General features: G+C 40.1%; 1 protein-coding gene across 1 annotated transcript in view; it reads left to right on the forward strand.

Annotated features, from left to right (window-relative positions):
* Positions 1 to 15,669, forward strand: part of Pdk3 (pyruvate dehydrogenase kinase, isozyme 3) — a 69,233-nt gene that overhangs the window by 49,041 nt on the left and 4,523 nt on the right. The window contains exons 7-10 of the mRNA XM_013026451.1: positions 6,090 to 6,166; positions 8,068 to 8,169; positions 8,709 to 8,819; positions 12,548 to 12,661. Of these exons, the coding sequence (XP_012881905.1) occupies positions 6,090 to 6,166; positions 8,068 to 8,169; positions 8,709 to 8,819; positions 12,548 to 12,661 (404 nt within the window). The remainder of the gene's footprint in view (positions 1 to 6,089; positions 6,167 to 8,067; positions 8,170 to 8,708; positions 8,820 to 12,547; positions 12,662 to 15,669) is intronic.

The raw sequence follows: 15,669 nt of genomic DNA on the forward strand, positions 1-15,669 counted from the left end.
TTTAGGCTTACGAGACTAAAGAAGCAGGAGGAGAGATTGAACGCACAGTAGTGTGGGGCTACCCGAAAGCAACAGAGCAGGACCTCATCTCAAAAACTAAAATGCTTTAATGCTTTGAATTTATGCCCAGAAAAATACTGTCACCAGCACATGCATTTCTTATATAAGTATACATTGATACCGCTTTTGTCAACAATGCTAGCGATGTCTCTTGTCTGACTCAGTAAATTAAACTAATAATGACATACTTCTTTGGTCTAGTATATTAAACTTAAATATATTTTAAGAAAATAGAGATGGTCGTAGTGAATGATGATCATAGGAGTTTTCTTCAAGTTTTGAAAAGGTGGAATGCCCTGCCTGCACTTCAGACAAGTTCACACAGATCTGGGATTCTGCCTGGCATCTACATAGGCCTGGGACAATAGGGTCGGGATCAATCTTTCACACAAATATTTAAATTCCATGATAGGCATAAAATAGAATATGTTGTAGCATTCCCAGTAACAATGTACATAGTCTAGATAGAGGAAAATGAATTATGTTCACATTCCCCAACTACCAGGAGAAAAAATATTTTACTTAGTAAAGATCTTTGACTGCCCCCTTTATCTGCAAGTACCTTTGCCATCTGGATACATAGGTCAAAGAAAAATCTACTCTTGTCATTGTTCTTGAAGAAAGGCAGTAAAAAAAATCAATTCCAATTCTCCTTTAAATGAGAGATGTGACTTACATTGCAACTTAATTTTTTATCTATCTATCTATTTACTGTCAGTTGTGGGGCTTGAACTCTGAGCCTGGATACTGTCCCTGAGCTCTTAGGCTCAAGGTGAGCCACAGCGCTCAACGTTGGTTTTCTGGTGATTATTTGGAGATAAGAGTCTCACGGACTTTTCCTGCTCAGGCTGGCTTTGAACCATGATCCTCAGATCTCAGCCTCCTGAGTAGCTAGGATTACAGTCATGAGCCACTGGCACCTGACCTTAATTTTTAAAAATGGAAATTTTTTTAAAAAAAAAAGGTTTTAAAAGAATATTGAGAGTCAGATGCCAGTGGCGCACACTTTTAATCCTAACTATTCAGTAGGCTGAGCTCTAAGGATCACAATTTGAAGTAAGTCTAGGCAGAAAAGTCCATGAGACTTTTATCTCCAGTTAAGCACCAAAAAGCTACAAGTAGAGCTGTAGCTCAAGTTGCTAGCTTTGGGCAGAAAACCTAAGAAAGAGTGCATAGGCCCTGAAATTCAAGCCCTAGTACTGGTGCAAAAAAAGAAAGAATATCTTAAGATAAAATATGAAAAGACTTTAGCCGGTGCCCGGTGGCTCACACTTGTAATCCTAGCTACTCAGGAGGCTGAGATCAAAGGATCACAGTTCAAAGCCAGCCAGGGCAGGAAAGTTTGTGAGACTCTTTATTGCCAATAAACCACTCAAAAAACCAGAAGTGGTGCTGTGGCTCAAGTGGTAGAGCACTTGCCTTGAGCTGAAGAGCTCAGGGACAATGCCCAGGCCCAGTGTTCAAGCCCCACTGACTGACAAAAAAAAAAAAGGCTTTATGGGCTGGGAAGGTGGCTCAGTGGTAGAGCGCTTGCCTTGCATGCTTGAGGCCCTGGGTTCAATTCCTCAGCACCACATAAGCAGGGGGGGAAAAGCCGGAAGTGGCGCTGTGGCTCAAGTGGTAGAGCGCTAGCCTTGAGCTGAAGAGCTGAGGGACAGCGCCCAGGCCCAGAGTTCAGACCCCATGACTGGACCAAAAACAAAAACAAAAAAAAGGCTTTAGGCTACTGTTAAAGGACAGTTGTTCCTGCTGTCTACATGAACGTATGAAATCAGAGCTGTTTCCAAAATCTATTGGGTTCTTTCAGAACAATTGTGCTTCCATTTTGAGTGGGTTTGGCTTGGATATTCCTGATTGGAAATGTCTTAACATTCTACTTCTTCCTATTGGCTAGATGGAACTTGACTTAATAATCCAGATTTTAGTGTTGCTCAAACAATGGAATTTAAAAGGGCAAGTGGCAATGAATGGCTCCTTCCTGCTTTGTGCATGGCAGCCTTACTCATCCTCCAGCCAAGCAGCCAGTCTGATCTTGCTGTCCCAGAGCTTAGCTGTGTCAGCACATTCCTCCCAACTGGCTGCCATATCAGCAGCTCCCCCACCATCACCAGAGCTTTACAACTCTTTTTGACATTATCACAAAAGAATGAAGGCCCTTTTCCCATCACTAAAAGAAATGAATGCTGGTGTTTATAGGCAATGTCTAGTTCTCTATTGCCTTGGGTAATATAGTTATGATTGACATTAATGATTTCTTGAGTGCCAGAGCTCTTTTTGAGCATGGTTAAAGCATATGTTTTAGCCAGGTGCCAGTGGCTCATGCCTGTAATCCTAGCTACTCAGGAGGCTGAGATCTGAAGATCGTGGTTCAAAGCCAGTCCAGGCAGGAACGTCTGTGAGACTCATCTCCAATTAACCACCAGAAAACTGGACGTGGTGCTGTGGCTCAAGTGGTAGAGCGCTCACCTTGAGCTGAAGAGCTGAGGGATAGTGCCCAGGCCCAGAGTGCAAGCCCTACCACCCCCCACCAAAAAAAAAAGAATGTGCTTTAGCTCTAATGAGCTCCATGTGAGGCATACAGGTCAGAAGTTGATCTGGGACACTTTAAGTGGAGACTTTTGTATTAGGTGTTTGCGCGTGTGTGTGTGAGTGTGTGTGTGTGTGTGTGTGTGCATGCATGGATGTGCGAGCACGTGCTTCCCCCAGTGTAAGAGCTGATCCCATGTTCTAGGGGGGAGTCAAACCCAGATTCATGTGGGTACATTTTAGGACTTCTTTTTGTGTGTGTCAGTCCTGGGACTTGAACTCAGGGCCTGGACTCTGTACCTAATCATCTTTTGCTCAAGGCTAGTAGTGTTCAACCACTTCTGGCTTTTTGGTAGTTTAATGGAGATAAGAGTCTCATGGACTTTCTTTCCTGGGTTGGCTTCAAACCACAATCCTCAGATCTCAGCTGCCTGAGTATCCATATTGGATACTTTAAGTGGCCCCATACACAATTCAGAAGTCATTACCGAGAGCTCTGTTAACACTGAGAAATTAACTTTTAGTAATGGCAACTATAGTCAACATGGATTGATTATTTACTATGTGGAAGGCTCTGTGTATACTAGTTTAATGACTGTTATCTCATTTAATCTTTATATGTACCTGATGAAATATGTATGGAGCCCATTTCAGAGATGCAGCATTGAGGCCCAGATGAGTTAAATACTTACTGTAGTTACAAATTGGCAGCCTGGTCTTAATCCCAGTGTTGATTTAAAACCGTACTCTATATTGTTTTTAATAGTCTTTATTGCATTGACTTTGAGAATCAATTAACCAACTTTAACCGCACTTCTACTTCTTTTCTTTTTTTTTGGTCCGGTTGTGGGGCCTGAACTCTGGGCCTGGGCGCTGTCCCTCAGCTCTTCAGCTCAAGGCTAGCACTCTACCACTTGAGCCACAGCGCCACTTCCGGCTTTTTCCTTTTTGCTTATGTGGTGCTGAGGAATTGAACCCAGGGCCTCAGGCATGCAAGGCAAACGCTCTACCACTGAGCCACCTTCCCAGCCCCCTACTTCTTTTCTTTTATATGCATTTTGTTTTCCTTCTTAGCTTCTAGTTTCTGTTTTTCATTCTTATAAGAAAACTTTCTGAAAGTAACTTTCTTTATGTAGTATTCTGTTGACATTTGTTAAATGTTGTTTCAGCTAATGGTATTTGGGGCAACCACTGTGCAAAATAGAAACTTTATTATTTTGTACATCTTAAGCATGGAAATGTAGACCATTTTTTCCATTGACTTTTAAAATGTACTATTAGGTGGAAAATTCATATTCAGTGTCTTATTTTAGAAAATCAACAAACATCACTTAAGCAGACATTACTTAAAAGCCACTAGACCCAGGATAAGGGAAGAGTTATGGACAAAAATATTTGACTTGGTTTTAAAAGGAGGAAAGAAATGTAAACTATAATATTCTCAAAGAAAAGTGCAAATAATTGAACAAGACTTCAGATGGCTTCTAGAGAATGTTATTTGAACTTAAAAAAAAGCACCATAAAAGGTTTTTTTTCATTTCTTTAAAATTTAGAGTAAAAAGGTTGGATTCAGAGGCTGTTTATATAAATAGACATGTCTTTTGGCACAAGATAGACCAGCTTAAGCACTCTGCTTGCTCCACTGAAATAACAATAAAAGAATCCAGAGAAACCCAGCAATGGAAACTAGGTAGAACTCAGCAGTGCATAGTTGTTTTAGTCCCTTCAGGTTGCTGTCATGAAAATTACCAAAGGTTAGGTGGCTTAAACAATAGACATTTGTTTCTCATAGTTCTGGTAGCTAGGAAGTCCAAGACTGTAGTGCATGAAGCCCTGAGTTTGATACTTTGCCCCAAATAAGCTTTTGAGCCAGTGATATTAGTCAGATTTCTGTTGCTGTAACAATATACCTGAGATAAAGGAGGGAAGATTTCTTTTTGGCTCATGATTTCAGAAGTTTCAGTCCAAAGTACTTGGTTCCATTGTTTTCAGGCTTTGTAGCAAGGCACTATATATATATATATATAATGGCAGGGAGTGCATGGTGGAGTAATGTTGCTTTACCTCATGGTGGCCAGGAAGCAAAGAGAAAAGGGAGAAAAGGCCAGGCTTCTGATATCCCCCTAAAGGGGATACTCCTAATGGCCTAACTGACTCCTACTAGGCTTCACCTCCTAAAGGTTCTATTATCTTCCCATAGCCAGCAGACATACTTTTAACACGTAGCCTTTGGAAAACATTAGATATCCAAACCATAGCACCAAATGCCCAGTTTCATAATCACTTATGTTACCAGAGTCACAGTCTTTCCAAAGCCTGTTTATTCCCATGTAACACTTCCCACCCTATGAACCACAAAGAATTGCCATGAGGATTCAATTGGATAATATATGTAAAGGATTAAGAACCAGATCAATGTTAGCTCTAATTTCTTACGTTCATGTAGTTTCAGTCTCTTAAGTCATGTCAGGTCATGAAGAGGGGGAAGAACTATGTTTCTGAGCATCTTTTCTCACACTATTCTTAGTGCTTGACATAGGATTCAGTGTCTTAGATTTTCCTCAGTTCTCTGATGCTCAGAGAAAAATTACTACAGGTCTTCAGAGGTTAGTTGCTAGTAGAAAGTTATGTGAGCCTTACATTCTACTCTACAATATGCCCTGTTTACAATAATTCAACAAAGTTTAATACTGCTTGTGTTATTTTTCTGCTCCTGTGACAAAATGCCTGAAAAAAAACTTAAGGAGAGAATGGGCTATCTATAGGCTCATGGATTCATTCTGTGGTTGACTGGCTCCATTGTTCTAAGGCAAGAAACACACTGTAAGACAGAGGAGGCAAAGAAAGGGATGGTGACAAGACATACAGGTGAAGGGCATGCCCTCCCCCGCCCCACCCCCAGTGACCTACTTCCTCTGACTGGCCCTCACCTTCTAGTTTCTACTACTTCCCAATCATCCTATTGAATTGTGAGTCCACCAATAGATTACCATCCAATCACTCCCCAAAGCCCATTAGCTAGCAACTGGTTAAGCCTTTAACACAGGAATCTTCCTAGACATTGCAGATTCAAACCATTACATTGCTGTTAAGTCTGATTCACCAGCCTCTCTTCTCTGGTGACTCATATCCCTACATATGACCATTGGGGTCAGTAATGAAGGTGTCCTTCTAATTGAAAAATGCCAAGTAACATTTAGGTATCCTATATTTATCTTCACATCATAGCATAGATGTTAATGTTCTTATTTTGTTCAGCTAAGTTCCAAAGAGCTGGAATGATTTGTCCAAGCTCACAAAACTGGTAAATTAAGGAACTGGATTTCACCCCAAGTTTATTTGATTTGGAAGCGTATGTTTTCCCTCAGTCTTGCCATTGGAGATAAGAGCCTTGTATTATTTTTTATAGAGTTGTGTTTTATATACTTGGAAAGTAGAAGATGAACATCATTCTGACTTTTAGTTTGGGTGCTATTCATTGATGGTTTTGTCTCTGTTTGCAGCCAAAGCAGCAGACAAACCTATTCAAGTAGTTTATGTGCCCTCTCATCTGTTTCACATGCTATTTGAGTTGTTCAAGGTAAGTGGAATTTAAAAACATGGAACAAAGTCTTCATTTTAAATTACTTTGATTCAGGGCATAATGGATTCATTAGATTAGCATAAGAAAAAGGTTTTGCATAACCATTTTAAAAATTCTATTTCTGATATCCTGTGGGGTGTTTTTTTTTATAATTTGTACACTGTGAGATGAAAAATGGCTGGGTACAGTATAGTTTTCCTGAATATTAGTACATACTGATTTCAAAACTTAATTGTACTTTAGTGACTTTACATCAGATCCATACTGGTTTTCTTCAGTTATGAGATGAGAGATGCTTTTCAGTTTCCAAATCTGGCAAAGGCATTATTGGTGGGCGTCAGACCAAAATAAAACTGTGTTTATACAGATGTATGCTACTGAGCATTAGCTGTGATCATGCATTACTAGCTGTTCTTACCCTCAAAGATCCTGTGGCCATTTTACATGTTTGAGTCAATTCACAATCTCTGACAGAGGCAAATCAGAAGAGAAAGCTGTGGATGGCCTGTACCCAAAAGGACAAAAACAAAAGCCCCAAGACTGCTGGGCTCCAATGGCTCGTTCCTGTAATCCTAGCTACTCTGAGATCTGAGGATTGTGGTTCAAAGCCATCCAGGTCAGGGAAGTCAGTGAGACTCCTGTTTCCACTAAACTACAAACAAAAAAAAGCTGGAAGTAGAGCTGTGGCGCTCAAGTGGTAGAGCACTAGCTTTGAGCACCAAAGCTCAGGAACAGCACCCAAGCCCCGAGTTCAAGCCCCATCACCAGCAAAAAAAAAAAAAAAAGACAAATGTCTTCTTCAGATTCTCTATAGACTAAGCTATTGCTTTTGTTTCCTGGTAACTAATGTTGTTAGCAGTTTTAAGGCATTCAAGCTAAAATTTTATTTCCTCCATTGTGGAAAACACTACATTGAATATCTGAAAAATCAATTATGCTTATTTGCTTCCAAAAATTAGAACATTACTGATGTAAAACTATAGAATAGAGATGGGCATTCAATTGTGAAAATTCCCTTCTACAGCTGTGGGGCTTCTCAAAATTTCTGTGTAACTAATATTTCTTGCACATTTCTCAGCCAAATGATTAATTTTCTGTGGGAAGCATGAATGTTTTCCATTTTTCTGCCATCTTTAGAGGAAAGGTGCTTTATAAATGGCAGACTGAGCCGGGCGCTGGTGGCTCACGCCTGTAATCCTAGCTACTCAGGAGGCTGAGATCTGAGGATCGCGGTTCAAAGCCAGCCCGGGCAGCAAAGACTGTGAGACTCCTATCTCCAATAAACCACCAGAAAACTGTAAGTGGCGCTGTAGCTCAAGTGGTAGAGTGCTCGCCTTGAGCTGAAGAGCTGAGGGACAGCGCCCAGGCCCAGAGTTCAAGCCCCACGACCCACAAAAAATAAATAAATAAAAAATAAAAATAAATGGCAGACTGACAAATAGGATTTCAAGTGCGCACATCAGCTTCTGCAGCCTTATTACATGTGATTAAAAAAAATTCCTCTGAGTTGAGTTGAATAATTTTAGAAGTCTAAAGCAAAAATAAAGGAAGCAAGGAAAGAAAAATAAATATTGAGCATGTTGGATAGAGCTAAAAACTATATGAAAATTTTTTTTCCTTGATCTGAACTCATTTAGCTAAGCTCCTTAGGGGGAAAATGCATATACATCCAGCTAATATTGGCCCACAAAAACTTGTTGTGTTCCTTTCTTTTTTACAATTGTAGTTTGTCGGGTGGGGATATAGTTCAGTGGTAGGGTATGTGTGTATTTAGTATGTGTAAGGTCCTGGGGTCAACACCAAAATTAATTAACTAATGAAATAGTGGCTTATGAGTCAGCAGTGTGTGTGTGTGTGTGTGTGTGTGTGTGTGTTTAAAGACAGTCTTACAATTTCAGAACTCAATGAGGGCAACAGTCGAATTATATGAAGACCGAAAAGAGGGCTACCCAGCTGTGAAAACTCTTGTTACTTTGGGTAAAGAAGACTTGTCTATCAAGGTAACTGCTTTATGTTTACGTGTATACTTTATCAGTGTTGAGACATTGAGAGATCAAAGGGAGAGAAGAAAACTGACAGTTACTGTATTATCTATAAGTACAGCCATGTAACAGTGTTTCAGTCAGTCATGAATTGACTATATATGATGATGGTCCCATAAGATTACATTGCTTAGTGACACAGTAACCAGCCTGGTTGTATAAACACACTCTATGATGCTTGCATGATAAAACTGCTTAATGAAGCAATTCATAGGATATATCCTTATGGTCAAGTGACATGAAAGCACCATGTTGGATTCTTAGCTTAAGGTATCCTATTTAAACTTCATTGAGCAAGATTTCAACCCTAAGCCTGCTGGATCCTGCTTAACTGGTCTACTTCCTTTGTTGTACAGTTCCCAAAGAAGCCACATTTCAGTAGCTCCTGCTATGTTTTAGAGCATTCTAGCATGTGATTTACTTAATGAACTCATTGCCTCCCACTAAGTATAGATTGACTTCTTTTTTTTAAATGTTCGTCTATTTGTACACTGCAGATAAGTGATCAAGGTGGTGGAGTTCCACTTCGAAAAATAGATCGCCTGTTTAATTACATGTACTCCACTGCTCCTCGACCTAGCCTGGAGCCTTCAAGAGCTGCTCCCTTGGTAAGCATTACAAACTGCTGCTGAAGAAAACGACCTTACCTTAATAGAAGGATGGAGCGGCCTAGCTTTCTGGATTGTTAGGCTAGAATCACTGAATTAGGGTGCTTCCCCAAATGGTTTGGAGAAAAGGGAGATTTTTTGTTGTTGTTTGTTAGTTATGTGGATTGAACTCTGGGCCTGGGTGCTGTCCCTGAGCTCTACCACTTGAGCCATAGTACCACTTAGGTTTTCTGGTTATTAACTGGAAATAAGAGTCTCACAGACTTTCCTGCCTGGGCTGGCTTTGAACCACAATCATCAGATTTCAGCCTCCTGAGTAGCTAGGATTTCAGGCATGAGCCACTGGCACCTGGAAAAAGGGGAGATTTTTGCCTTGGCCTCTTCTCCCTTCCCCTTCCCACCTTCCACCCCCCCTTCCTTCTTTTTTTTTATTTTTATTTTATTTTATTTTATTTTTTTGTGAACATACTTCTTTCCTTCCTCCCCTCCCCTTCCCCTTCTCTTCCCTCCTTTTCCTCCTTCCTTCCTTGTGCCAGTACTAGGGCTTGAACTCAAGGCCTAGGCACTGTCCCTTAGCTTATTTGCTTAAGACTGATGCTCTGCTGCTTGAGCCACAGTCCCACTTCCAACTTTTTTGCTGGTTAATTGGAGACAAGAGTGTCATGCATGGACTTTTGTACCTTGGCTGGCTTTGAAACACAGTCCTAAGATCTCAGCTTCCTGAGTAGCTAGGATTACAAGTGCGAGCCACCACTACCTGGCTATCTCCACATTCTTCATGAGTCCTTTGGCCCTAGATTGCTAGATACTTTGATGTCGCATCCCACAGATGTTCAACTTATCCAAAGCTTTGAATATCTACAATACAGTTTGTTTATGTACTTAGAATGTTTAATTATGAAAACATTAAAAATTTCTTATTACGTTGTAATCCTAGCTACACAGGAGGCTGAGATCTGAGGATCATGGTTTGAAGCCAGACTGGGCAGGAAAGTCTGTGAGACTCTTATCTACAGTTAACCACCAGATAACTGGAAGTGGCGCTGTGGCTCAAAGTGGTAGAGCGCTAGCCTTTAAGCAAAAATGCTCAAGGATAGCAGCCAAGCCCTGAGTTCAAGCCCCATGACCAACCAAAAAAAAAAAGTTTCCAGCTGGGAATGTGTCTTAGTGGTAAATTACTTGCCTTGCATGCATGAAGCCCTGGATTCAATTCCTCAGTATCACATAAACAGAAAAAGCCAGAAATGGCGCTGTGGCTCAAGTTGTAGAGTGCTAGCTTTGAGCAAAAGAAGCTCAGAGACAGTGCCCAGGCCCTGAGTTCAAGCCCCAGGACTGGCAAGAAAAAATTCCTATTAAATCACCTAAGCACAAAACATATAAGTAATATATAAATTTTCCAGGTCCTTTCTGTAACATTTGGAACTACCCTTCAACACTATTAAGGTAGTCAGAAAAATCTCTGGTTAAGATAGTAGCGTGTAGATCCAGTAGGACCATCCTTTCTTCCCCTGCTGAGTGAGTCTAATTGACAAACAACAATTGAACTCTTTGTCATTAAACACAGCAACATATTTATCAGTCGACAAAACAGTTCAAGATATATATTAAATTTCATCTTAAAGTCTTACCTGGCTGATAAACATATAAGGTCGTCTTATGTGTATGAATAAAAACACTTTGCATCATTTATTCAACGCAGAGTTTGTTAAGTCAGCATGTAGAAAACAGAGAGAAAATAATTTTTATAGAGATTCAAAAAAATTTGTAAAAGATTAACTTGCCTGAACATCTAGTACCTATTTAAATAAACATCACAGAAAAAGAAGCTACTGGAAACAAATCTAGTGTTTTTTCGAGTTGTTCATAAAGAGAATAAGGCTTGCATATTCCAGATCTTAAAAAGGCATCCTGAGGGTAGCTGTTATGTCAATGTTTTCTTTGTGAAAAATTGAAGTAAGACACCTTTCAATGTATTCACATTTCTACTATTTAGATGAGGAAATGTCATTATTAGTACTTTGTCCATGGTCACTCAACTGACTCAGGTTAGGGCGCATGCTGGTTATGTCTGAAATCTTTTCCATATATAGGGTGTTTTCTCTTTCTGAACAAATGCTTCCCCTAGCATCTCCCCCAGTTTGTAAACTGCCCTCAGCTTTCAAGTGAGTGCTGGATATGTGCTACTGGAAAACATACTTTCCTGTTTCCTCACAGGTATTTCTGTGTCCTCTGCTGTTTCCTGCTAGACCTCGAATTCACTTGCTCTTTTCCTGAGATTCACTGATTTCACTTCAGTCACTACTGTGGATAGCTCATCTTTCCTGCTGGCCATATTTCGGCTAATCTTAAGGCCCTTCAACGATGGGGGACTGTATCCTGTCACCCCCCCCCACTCTTTCAGTTAGGCTTAACCTTGAAGGTCTCCAAAGGAGAAGTTAGAAAATAGTAGAAATCCTCATACCTCTTTAAACTTGCTGCTCTCAGAAGTCATAATAAGAAAACAAAGGAGGAGGTAACAAAGCTCGATAGGAAATGTACTCATTACCTTACTCATGTAATTGTAACCCCCTGAACAGTTTTTACAATAAACATATAAAAATGAAAAAAATTAACAATACCTAAAGAAGTCATAATACCAACTTTCATCATTTAGCTTTACTATGGTTTAGGCACTGTGCTAAGACTTTACATTTATTATATCCTTTAATCCTTCTAGTAGACCCAAAGTAAGCTTTTTTTTGTCATGTTTGGGAAAGTGTCAAAGAGATTGAGACTTCCCAGTCTCACAAACAAAGTTGATTTCAACTTAGGTCTGAGTTCAAACACAGTTGGACCACTGCCTGCTTTTCCATCACCTTGGTTAGAGAAGATGAAGCTTTTTTTTCTTTTTTCTTTTTTTTTTTTTTGCTGGTCATGGGCCCTGAACTCTGGGCCTGGGCGCTGTCGCTCAGCTCTTCAGCTCAAGGCTTGTGCCCTACCACGTGAGCCACAGCACTACTTCCGGCTTTTTCTGCTTATGTGGTGCTGAGGAATCACACCCAGGGCCTCATGCATGCAAGGCAAGTCCTCTACCATTGAGCCACCTTCCCAGCCCCATCTCCCCCACCCACTCATGACCACCACTATTGAATTTAGTCTTAATTATTCTTGTAGTTCTCACCAATATTTGAGACCCCTTTGAAAAAAGCTACTGGTTGTCAGAGTTGTAATGACAGATAGGAAGCCACTAGAATTTGTTTTCTTATCTCAAAAAAAAAAAAAAAGAACTACTGTATATTAACTTGTGGTATCATTTCCAGAACCTTAAGAAGTAGACTCTGAGAAAATGGCTTTCTTTTCAGTCTTTTAGCCTTGTTACTTATGGCTTTGAACTCTTGTGCTATTAATTCTCACTCTAGAGAACAAGCAAATCTGATAATGGAACTTTGAAATGAATGTAGTTTAGTTTTGTCATCAGATAAAATTCCACTTGATTTGGTATTTGCTTTTTGAAAGTGCAAAAAACTGTTACTGGAAAAAATAGGATTTTTGACTATTATTATCCAAACATATGAGAAATTTTTTGAGTGAAAATAGATTGTCAAGCCATAGATAAGCATATATGTCATAGTGATTGAATTAACAATTCATTTTATTTAAATCTGAATCAATAATTTATTTTAATCTCCTCTGAATTGTACTCATATAAACTATATGTGCTTGTCTCACTATTTTAATTTTTTTAACAGGCTGGCTTCGGTTATGGCTTGCCAATTTCTCGTCTGTATGCTAGATATTTTCAGGGAGATCTAAAGTTATATTCCATGGAAGGAGTGGGTACTGATGCTGTCATTTATCTGAAGGTACTGCGTTCTATTTCTGTTGCTGTATAACTAATTGAGAAAAACACCATATCATTCCTTGCATTCCTCACTTTTGATTTTATGCTCAGATACAGAAAAAATATAAAGCATGGAGATATAAAAAGTTAAAATACTGACTTTTAAAACCATAATTCTAACTTGTAATTTTTCATGGTCTGTTTCTTAGCTGGCTTAGCTGAGTACCAGTGGCTCACACCTCTAATCCTTGCTATTCACGAGGCTGAGATTTGAGGGTTGCAGTTTGAAACCTCAGGCAGGAAAGTCCAACTGACCACCAAATAAACCAAAAGTGGAGTTGTGACACAGATGGTAGAGCACCAGCCTTGAACAAAACAAGCTTAAGAACAGTGCCTAGACCCTGAGTTCGAGCCCTAAGACCAGCACACACATAAAAAATATCACTGGTTTTCTCAAGGCATAAGAATTCAATAATGAAAATGTGGTTATAAAAAGGTTAGTTAAAAAAGATGCATTCTGGGCTGGGAAGGTGGCTCAGTGGTAGAGCGCTTGCCTTGCATGCATGAGGCCTGGGTTCTATTCCTCAGCACCACATAAGCAGAAAAAAAAAGCCAGATGTGGCGCTGTGGCTCAAGTGGTAGAACACTAGCCTTGAGCTGAAGAGCTGAGGGACAGTGCCCAGAGTTCAGGCCCCACAACCGGACCCAAAAAAATAAATAAATAAAATAAATGTTGAAGACAGGTGTCTGTGGCTATGATCCCTATCATCCTATTAAAGAAACTGAGATCTGAGGATCATAGTTGGAAGCCAGCCGTGGCAGGAAAGTCTAGGAGATTCTTATCTCCAATAAACTATTCAGAAAAAATCTGGAAGTGGTGCTGTGGCTCAAGTGGTAGAGTTCTCACCTGACAGCACCTAGGCCTAGAGTTCAAGCCTAGGACCAGCAAAAAATAAAAAAAGTATTGATACTCTGTAACAATCTTTCTCATTTTTTTTTCGGTCGGTTGTGGGACTTGAACTCTGGGCCTGAACGCTGTCCCTCAGCTCTTCAGCTCAAGGCTAGAGCTCTACCACTTGGGCCACAGTGCCACTTCCGGCTTTTTCTGTTTATGTGGTGCTGAGGAATTGAACCCAGGGCCTCATGCATGCAAGGCAAGCACTCTACCACTGAGCTACCTTCCCAGCCCCAATCTTTCTCATTTATTGCTACTGTTTGGTTTTATTTCTTTTTTCTTTTTTGTTTCACCTTTAAAAAAAAGAAAAAAAAATCTATATTTTATAAACCCTTGTGTCAAGGGCTGACTTTCAGTAGATCACAAGCAAGGGAGCTGCTGTGCTATGTTTAAAACTCTGACTCTGAAGCAGGTCGTCCAAAAATGGTTTAGGGGCTGGGAATATGGCTTAGTGGTAGAGTGCTTGCCTAGCATGCATGAAGCCCTGGGTTCTATTCCTCAGCACCACATCAATAGGAAAAGACAGAAGGTGCTGTGGCTCAAGTTGTAGAGTGTTAGCCCTGAGCAAAAGAAGCTCAGGGACAGTGCCCAGGCCCTGAGTTCAAGCCCCAGGACTGGCAAAAAAAAAATGGTTTCGTGCTAGCTTCCACAGGAATGTGCATTGTGTGATGGGGAAAGGGTAGGCTTTTATTTATAAATGCTCAAATATTTAGAGTCTTTTTGTTTATTTGTTTGTTTATTTATTTATTTTGCTGGTCGTGAAGCCTGAACTCTGGGCCTGGGCGCTGTCCCTCAGCTCTTCAGCTCAACACTAGTGCTCTACCACTTGAGCCACAGCATCACTTCCAGCTTTTTTTTCTGTTTATGTGGTGCTGAGGAATCGAACCCAGGGCCTCATGCATGCAAGGCAAGCACTCTACCACTGAGCCACCTTCCCAGCCCCTAGAATATTTTTGAATAGTTAATAGAAGTACTAGCAAAATTTTACAAAAAAGAGCTACCCCTCCCCCGCAAAAAAGAAGAAAGAAAGAAAACCAAGTCTACCACTGCTGGTCCTACGCCACCAATTCTCTTACAGTAGTGACTACAAGTCTTAATCTCCTAGAGGTTTATATATTTATATAAGTTTATGCAAATTTTAAGTTTATGTGAATATATATTTATATAAATTAATTTATAAATATGAGAGGAATCTAATATTTCCCCGTGTAAGTGACATTTCACTTATTTTCATATTAGTTTATACTTACTTTGCAGATCTTCCTACATATAATTCATATAGAGCTGACTCATTCTTTTCAACTGTGACATATATGTTTACAGTACCATATTTGTGGGGGGGCTATTGTGGGGTTTGAACTTAGGGCCTGGGTACTGTCCCTTAGCTCTTTTGCTCAAGACTAGTGCTCTACCACTTTGAGCCACAGCTCCACTTCTGTATTTTGAGTGGATAACTGGAGATGAGAGTCTCACAGGGACTTTGCTACCCAAGCTGGCTTCAAACCTCAATCCTCAGATCTCAGCCTTCTGTGTAATTAGGATTACAGGTATGAGCCACCAGTGCCAGGCTACAGTACCATGATTTAACCAGTTACTTGGAGTGTTTCTCTTAGATATCATTGCTTGTAGATAATGTGATTTTTGTTTGCTTTGGCGCTTGAAATTGAACCCAGGATCCCATGCGTGTTAAGCACACTAGACCACAGAGCTACATGCCCAACCCTGAAATACTGTGGTATTTGATATTACTTTTATGTTTATAAATCTGATATGTATAGGATTATTTCTTCCTGAGCCCTATTGAGGGAAAAGGTGCCTAGTGAACAATAGTGCTTGACCTAAGAATAGTCAGTTTTGTGCTAGATATGTATACTTCAGTACTGATTTTTGAATGAGTAAGTGAATGTTTTCTTTCCTTTAAAAAATAAAGCTTCAGTTTTAGCCTAGAGCCAGTAGTGGCTCTTGCTTGTAATCCTAGCTACTCTGGAGACTAAGATCTGAGGAACATGGTTCAAAGCCAGCCCAGGCAGGAATGCCCATGAAACTCTTATCTCCAATTAACGACCAGAAAATTG

This window comes from Dipodomys ordii, unplaced genomic scaffold, assembly GCF_000151885.1.
Source record: "Dipodomys ordii isolate 6190 unplaced genomic scaffold, Dord_2.0 Scaffold94, whole genome shotgun sequence".
In the NCBI taxonomy this organism is placed as follows: domain Eukaryota; kingdom Metazoa; phylum Chordata; class Mammalia; order Rodentia; family Heteromyidae; genus Dipodomys; species Dipodomys ordii.